The following is an 8,307-nucleotide window of genomic DNA, read 5'->3' as shown; positions in this document are numbered from 1 at the left end:
ACTACTGAAAACTACATGCAAAATTTTATTTGTCAACGGAGACTGCATGTAAATTTTTCTTATTTTTATCCTATCACTTACTTTTATCAACTCAACTTAACCATGCCATGAAGTGTTTAAGTAAGATTTTCCTCGTCTCAAGAAAAAAAACGAATAAATCCAACTAACCTTTACTATAACTAATCTAATCATAAAAAAATCCTTTAATTATACACCTCATTTAAAAAAAAAAATCCTATAAATTCACCATAACTAAAAATCAAACTGTGAATACTTAAATGATAACTTAAATATCCTACCACTACATCATAACCCGAGGACAAAATAATTTAGGATTATGCTATTGCAGAAATTGAATAAGAATGATTCATTCTCTTTATAATTTTAATCTAATACATTTCAAAGAATCATTCATTTAATTACATCTTATATTTCATAGTCCAGGGAATGAAACAGAATGATACAGATGGATCCATACAAGAAGTTCAGCCTTGTTTCTTCCCCACCAGTTTTCTGAGTCTGCTGTGGCTCGAGTCAAGAGTTAAAGGCACAGAAGTACCTGCATTAGATTTTGCCAAGGCTAGAAATGTTCTATAAATATCTATAAGCATACAATCTTAAGGCCCCAAACAAAGAAAGTGAAGACCTGAGTATAGTGTTTCGGAATATTAACCGACTAAACTTAAGTCTAATGTACACATGCTTCTTTTCTGAAGTCGAATCGGCAATGTTAAGACCTGCTTTTGAACTTCCTTTGTGCTTTGAGATCCACCACGATAATGGTGATGTTGTCCTTGCTTCCCTTCTGGGAAGCAAGTCTCATTAGACAATCTGCGGCTGCTTGTGCTGCCGGATCAGCTGCTGTGCCACTTTGAGATGACGGCGACACGGGGCCATTCCTTTTGTGCCAGAGCAGAATCTGCTTGCGGGCGACATCACACACCTCTTCGTTAGACATGACATCCCACAAGCCATCACTAGCTAAAATGAGGCATTCATCCTCTCTTACTCGTGGGGTTATAGTAACTTCTGGCTCAGGAATTATCCATGGTTTCAAGTATCGATCACCTGTAAACATCAGATAAAAGTCACAATCATTACCTATCTTCTGAACCAGGGCAGCAGCCTAATTACAAGCTTTCTCAAATGAAAAACACAAAATTTACTGCCATAATGCTGTACAAAGTATAACGACGAGTAAACAAACACATGACATGGCCATGAGTATATGCTGTTCTGCTCACGAATGCCGATTTCCTCTTTTCATTGATGCCGAGAAATTGTAGCTCACATGATCTCTCCCTATATAATGCTACTGTGTGAATCCATTTTCCACATACTGCCTATCACATGTCGTAGGAATTACCGTTTCCATTACCGACATCACATTTTTCCTCTCCATATTTGGCAGCAAAACACTATTCCTTTCTTCCTTCCACCACATTTATCTACGTGGGACTAATAGGCATGGATCATCCTACCTTTCACATGCTCTCTCACACCTATCATATCTTAAAAGTACCGACCTACTATGATACCATGTCAAATTGGAGAGGAGCCCATTTTATCCCAAAATGACTAATCATTTAAGAGGATAGCATCTTTCTCTCTAGATGAACCATAGTAGTTCAAAATCAAGTAAAGGGAGAGGTACCACAGTTGTTTTCACATCCACATTATAAGAGTTGCAAATGCATGAAGATAGCATTATTGAGACTCAGAGTCTGTTAGTCCTAGGTAAACAAATGTGATGATTCGTTATAGCTATACATTAGAAGGATATCTTCCTCACAGACAAGTTATTTGGGGATAGAGAACTAGGCCAGTACCCAGCCCCTTCTACATTCTACATACAACTTGTTTAAATTGACAAAAGATGTGTTTATTCTTTATGTTCTTTTGCAGAAGCAAATGACACTGGCAGCGCTCCTAGACATTTTGCAACTTAAAGGTTTTTATTGTGGACCTAAAGTATTGCTTTCCAAATCTAAACTTCTGGTTTTCTTTTAAATATGTTGTGCTGCCAAGGCATCTTACAAGTTACTTCTGTTACTTTGTTTTTGATACATACAGATTTGCTGAGGCATAGGTTGGATGAGTGGACAAGAACAGTTCGTTATTTGTGACACTTTGCATGATCCTGTTGATTACTTTCTTCTACTCAAATTAGTCTTTTCTCTGTCCAGCACTTCTTTAGTCTTTTTTATCACAGGACAAATTTGACATTGACTTCTTAGATTACAATTGCAATGGTTGGAAAATACATCTGATTCTGACCCATCAGTCTCGAAGGTGATCTATATATATATATACCATTTTATTTCTTCTCTAGATATATCGTCACGTGTATTATTTCCTGTATTATGATTCTAGTGTATGATTGTTTGTTAACTCATCTTTTGAAGAAAGCTGCATGTGCCTATTGGTGTGGGGAATAAGAATGGGGAGGAGAAGAGCTGTTATTTACTTTGTATGCCAAAGACTTTGAGAGAATATAATGTATTTGTACTCTTAATTGGATTTCCACTCTTAGTGGAAATATTTATAAACAGTAGCCTCTATCATATATAAAGTGATATTTCATAGGTGTCTTTTTGTTGATGGACCAATCAATTGTCATAGAGGCTAAAAATGTTAGGGAGCTATCCCAGTTCCTCTAGCATTACTCAAAGATCAACATTTAGCTTGACACTTGAAATTGGAAAATAAATGCTAGAATTGTGCCACGGACAGAATATAAAGTTTCATCTATATATAAACAAGTCGAGCTTGGGATAATACTATATGTTCCGCAGATCAAGGCAACAAGACCCGTTTATTCCTGCTGAACTAAATTGTCCTCTCCTGTATGCCTGTGTTAAGGGACCTTCTAGTTCCTGAGGATATATGAGGTGGTGATCTCAATTCAAATTTTGAGATGGAATTCTTCGAAGAGGAATGTGTTAAGAACTCATGTCTGAGTCCAAAAAGTTATCAAGCAAGCAGTGTCAATCAACAGTGGAAGCTCTTATTGCTTGAAATTTTGGCAATGGAAAAATCAAACTGTTTTCAACAAAGAATTTCAACGCCCATTCAAACCAGCATTGTTGGCTTTCAATATGACCTCCAATTATGCTGTATCTCTCTCACCACTGTCATGGGCAGGAAAGAAGCAGCTTGGCATGAATAGGTAGGGGTGTAATCAAGCCGAGCCGAACTCTTGAATATTTGAGCTTGCCTCATTTATAATCGAGTCAAGCTCGAGCTTTATTTAACGAATATATTCATGACTCACGAACTAATTTGAGCTTTTATCGAGCCTAAACGAACTTAATAAATATAAATTATAAATTTAAATATTTATTAAAAATTATATTATATATTTAGAGAAAATTATAATATTTTTATTAAAATTTATAATTTTATTCTAATAAATAAATTTAATATATTTGTTTATATGTTTTATAAGTAGGATGTAAAATCTATAAATTCAATATCAAAACTATTATTTTTTTTATTTAAAAGTTGATTCATGAGCTTAACAAACATATTCACGAGCTAACGAGCCGAATATTGTGAAGCTTGTGCTTAGTTTGTTTATCTTAACGAGTCTCATTAAACGAATTCAAACGAGCTTTATCGAATCGAGCTTCGAATATCTCATGAGCAGCTTAGTTCATTTACACCCCTATGAATAGGTATTCCATTCTGACTAGAACAAATGTAGTTGATATGCCACTTCTAACTGAATTATCATTCCCTCCCAAACTTTCTTAGCTATTCATTTCATCAATCCCATAATACTTGTTCTAATATGTTGGAAATATTATTCCATGCCCTCCTTCCAAATTTTTAGAATAACTATACATGAATCATATATATTATAATCATAGAGAGATTCAGAGTATCAGTATCCATATTGGTGGTCTTGTGTACTATAATCCACCAGCAGCAGCATTTAAGTTGGAGAATAATGAGAAATAAGTGGACATTAAGTTCTTAGAAGTTCTAGAAACAACAAAGGAAAGAAGTTGCCACATCTAAGGAGCTCTCTATTCCAAAAGCTTTTCTTACATATCTAGCAATGTGAACAAAATACAAAGAATAAAGTACTAGTCGGAGCATCAAAACTAAATGGTTTAATTTGTCTAGTTTTGAATGAACCATTTGACAAGGAATTACAAGAGAAATGCAAACATAGAGAACAGATGGCTGGATGTTTTTAAGGTGCAAGTACGTAATCATCTAAGGGCATTTACATTAAGAGTGGGGTACTAGATGCAGCACTGTTTATTTGCAAAGGCTAGTTATTGATTTGTAATCCAACAATTACATAGGAACAAATATCATACGAGTAAATATTAGCTTTTATCATTTTCAACAATATGCTATACTGACATTAGTTGATCATTTCTTTCTCTAGAAGTAACACGGTTTTTTATTTTTCAATGAGATTAAGACTCGAGTCTTTACAGAAGTTACATATTGCAACCAAAATGACATTATGTTGCTTTTACTGATAAGCATGATACAGATTTGAGATAAATGCAACTTAAGAAAAAGGAAAAATATTAATACCCAAGGTCATTCATGCCGAACAAGATGAGGAAATTTGAGGTTTCCTAAGTCAGCGAGGAGAGGAAATGAAAACAAAAATTTCACATGAACATAAGGCGGCTATTTTATCATTTTTAACTAGCAGCTTTGTGAGGAAATATTGAACTATTTGTATTAAAGGGTTTTGGAGCTATTCCCTAGGCCTATCATTGTCTGAATTCAAGGTTGCTCTCTAAACATAAACCAACTCATGGTAGATTCTTATCCTAGCAACAAGTGAACGATAGCTTCTTTGCTCTACTTGCATGATCATCATGTAACATAGGAACATTTTATTCACAGATACTTTGCATCCAACAATTTCCTAAACATTATGTTGGCAGAAATAGCAGAGGTACACTACTTTCAAATTGGAAAAGCACCTTATCCTGTCTTGATTTTGTGTTTTTAGTACCTCAAGTTGTTAAATAATTGCCGGTCCCATATGATTCAGATTTGTGGCTTGTTGTTAAATAAATATCTAGTAAAAATGTAAAGAGTGTGCATGATATTGTCATATGAAATATTTATTTTCAAAAATAGGCTCTAGAAATCAGCCATGTTAAAGTTCAGCATCTATGAAACAATAACAAAATTGAAACAAATTCATAGGCAAAGTATCATGAAAGTTCCAGAGTGCTTGCTAGTATAAGAGAGAAGGATATATACCGATAGACCGTGACATTGCAAGAACACCAAATACACGATATCCATTCCAGTGTATGACCTTGCCACCCTGAGATTCAATCCTCAAATACTCATCTTCCCTGTTAGGCTGAAGCACGAAATAGACATTTTGGTTGTTCCAAACGTTCAAGGAAAACTAATAGATTCTGTGGTAAAATCAAAAGGACAATGTTACCTTATGATCTACTGATAGAGGAATGGGTTGCTTGCCACGGCAAAGTACTGCCCTTGAATCCCCACAGTTTGCGACAATAATTTGTGTTGGGCAAACAACAGCAACCACAGCTGTAGATCCAACAGTTTCTGGTGCAATAGGTTCTGACAGTGCTCTTGAGTAATGATGATCGTCTTCATTGAATGTATCAACTGTGCTTCCCATAGTTCTGTTGCTTTCTTTCCCTCCAACCTCATCATCAATATTTTGAAAGCAAACAACAAAGGATTTCTCCCACAGTTTCTTCCAATCACTGCAACTTTTGCCTCCAATATTGTTAACCAGGTCTGTCAAAAGTTCTGTCAACACATGGTGGAGGCGCTCCCGGCAATAGTTGGCAACCTATAATATTAAAACAAAGGTACACATAACAATCACATAACAGTATTTATTAATACAGTGAATGGTTTCAACCAAAATGTTGAGTACCTGAGCACCCCCATGACCATCATACACACCAAAGAAGTTCAATGACACACGAATGGTGTCAGGGTCTAAGCCATCCAAGACTTGATCACCGATAACAGCTCGAAGGGGTACTTCAAAGAACTTAGGCACCACAACCACTGCATCCTCCATTTCTGGCCTCCGTCCACATATCGTTACGCATCCCCAAAGAGGCAAACTTTCTCTCAAATACACATTCCGTGAGCCTTTGCTACTTCCACTCAATTTTTTTCCAGTAGCTTCAGATTCAGCAGTAGGTCTGCCCGCACTATGGTCATTTAGCGGATTGTCAGATAGCTCTTCTAAAACTCGCACTGGTACAATCTTGCCAAGGTTGTTTCCTGCATCCGCAGACGTAGGTGTCCCAAGATCATAAGAAGAATCTGAAGACAATTCAGGCACACTGCTACCATCAATAATAACTGAACAAGAGCTTCCTGCAGACAATTCAGGATCGATTGACGTCAAATCCTCCTCATCACTCCCTGGAATTGTTCGAGTCTCTAGATCATCTGTATCCATATCCCCATCCTCTTCCAAGGAGGTTTGGGCTGTAGACTCTATTTGCTCAAGGCCAGCAGCCAAATCAGTAGCAGCCGACTCCATTGAATCAACTACCACATCCTTTTCTTCTGCAATTCTTTTGGGGCAAGTGACCTCCACTGAAGCAGGGTCACAGCTCGCACTACTTGGTTGAGATGAGAAAGCAAGCGCTGGAGACATCTCATCCATCAACCTCCCCTCCCGCCCCCCAAAGCGTAGTGAACTCGGTGAACCCAATGACCGTAGACACTCCTTGTGTGTGCACACTTCACGGTTCACGCGCACACCAACTTGGTTGGAGGTCGATCTTGTTCGCCGCGACCTTATCTCTCCCGAACGATCTCCAGCCGCGGAGTCTCACGGGTTCCACGGCGTCGCCTCCCGTGCCTCAAACAACTTGACAACAACATCCAGCCAACCCCTTGCATAGATGATAGATCTGAGGAACGAGGTAGCGAATCTGCGGGATTAAATTCATCTCCAACCAAAATTACAACTTTCATGTAATCCAAACCAAAAAAGCAAAAAACTACTGCTACATTAGCATTAACCAAAACAAAAGGAGGAACACAATTTCGAACAAAAAAACAATTTTTTAAGTAAAGGAAAGTGCTTTACGCTATTTTATTTGCGATGATCCAAACAATTTCACAAAACTGTACGAGAAAATAACTAGTATGGGAGTGAAGTTGAAACCTAGGAATTACCTTCTTATAGCCCCCAAATAGCCACTTTTTTGGCGTAGGAGAAGGGATCTACGAAGAGAATGCTCGAGAATCAGAACAAAAGATGTGTCCTTCTTTTTCAACCTCTTTTCATCGCGCAATCTGGGTTACCTGGATCTTGTGGAACCTCCACCGCCTCAATAATTGAAAAAAAAAAGTCGATGGAAGCTTGAGGAGGAAGCCTAAGCACCCACGCCTCTCCTACTACTTCCCCCCTCTCCCACTGTATTTCTTCCCCAGAAGCGAGCGAGCCTGTATCAATTCTCCGCGCTTCCTAGTCTCGAAATAAATCGAGCAAAAAAAAAAAACCACAAGAGAGAGAGATCTGAAAGAGAAAAGCCTTGGCTTCCGCTTCGGACGCCTCACGCCGGGTGGGCGAATGGGACAGGTGTCGAGCGTAGGCGCGGTTGTGCGACGCGTCCCGCAGATTGGCTGCTTCGTTCCCGACACGTCACGGTCGTATGGACCAGTAGGAACAAGGCGCGTCGAGCAGGAATCTAACCACGTGAGTCCATTCCTTGGCCTGCCTCCCCGCGTCTCGACGCGTGCCCACGCGGCGGGGCCCGCGGCTACGTGAGGCAGCTTCCCTACTCTCCCTTATGTGGTCCCCGCACCTAGGGGCCCCCCAATGGCGGACGTACCCGTCCTCGCTTCGCCAGTCCGCTGAGGGCACGTGTCCCGGCTCCGCAATTATTGGTTCCCGAATCGGATCCGGTGCTCCGCTCCATCAATCGAAGCGAATTATCATTTTATTGGGGAAGGGAAGCCTTGCGGTCGGTGGTGGCTTACGCTCACAACTGGTGGCGGAGAGATGACAAGACGGCTCCGTCCAAAGTTAACGGTGCCTGCTGCGGAGAGGACGGGGATGGCGGAGCGCCGGCACCGGTTGCCGTTACCGGACGACACGTCAGAGATCTTACGAGAATCGTTTCGAACGCACACTGTGTTGACTCGAATTTGTCCCTCAGTGTTTATGCAAATTGACAGCATAGTCCTAAATCGCGGCCAGCGTTGGTTCTGACGTCATAGCACCATTATTGGCGTATAAATTATAATGAGCAAAAATTAAAATAATAGGAATTCCGTTTGTTTCTTTATTATTAAGAAGGGTTACTT

General features: G+C 39.3%; 1 protein-coding gene across 2 annotated transcripts; it reads right to left on the bottom strand.

Annotated features, from left to right (window-relative positions):
• Positions 1–352: 352 nt before the first annotated feature.
• LOC122046234 (protein phosphatase 2C 50-like) lies at positions 353–7,503 on the bottom strand. Of its 2 annotated transcripts, none has more exons than XM_042606840.1 (5): positions 7,174–7,503; positions 5,906–6,926; positions 5,438–5,818; positions 5,245–5,350; positions 353–1,068 (listed from the first exon to the last, which is right to left on the bottom strand). In XM_042606840.1, the coding sequence occupies exons 2-5, from the start codon at positions 6,653–6,655 to the stop codon at positions 731–733; spliced, it is 1,575 nt and encodes a 524-aa protein (XP_042462774.1). In that variant the 5' UTR covers positions 6,656–6,926; positions 7,174–7,503; the 3' UTR covers positions 353–730. The 2 variants fall into 2 exon arrangements, with proteins under 2 accessions (XP_042462774.1, XP_042462775.1); XM_042606841.1 differs by having other exon boundaries at positions 5,906–6,905.
• Between the last annotated feature and the right edge of the window lie 804 nt (positions 7,504–8,307).

The sequence above is a fragment of the Zingiber officinale genome, chromosome 2B, assembly GCF_018446385.1.
Source record: "Zingiber officinale cultivar Zhangliang chromosome 2B, Zo_v1.1, whole genome shotgun sequence".
Taxonomy (NCBI): Eukaryota; Viridiplantae; Streptophyta; class Magnoliopsida; order Zingiberales; family Zingiberaceae; genus Zingiber; species Zingiber officinale.
The sequence above is the reverse complement of the archived record's forward strand: the minus strand, read 5'-3'. Positions and strand labels throughout refer to the sequence as shown.

Excerpts from the sequence above, each read along its gene's own strand:
- LOC122046234 (XM_042606840.1), bottom strand. The coding sequence starts at position 6,655 with ATGGATGAGATGTCTCCAGCGCTTGCTTTCTCATCTCAACCAAGTAGT. Across the intron at positions 5,819-5,905 it reads ATGGTCATGGGGGTGCTCAG|GTTGCCAACTATTGCCGGGA; the intron begins GTACTCAACATT and ends TTAATATTATAG. Across the intron at positions 5,351-5,437 it reads CTCTATCAGTAGATCATAAG|CCTAACAGGGAAGATGAGTA; the intron begins GTAACATTGTCC and ends TTCGTGCTTCAG.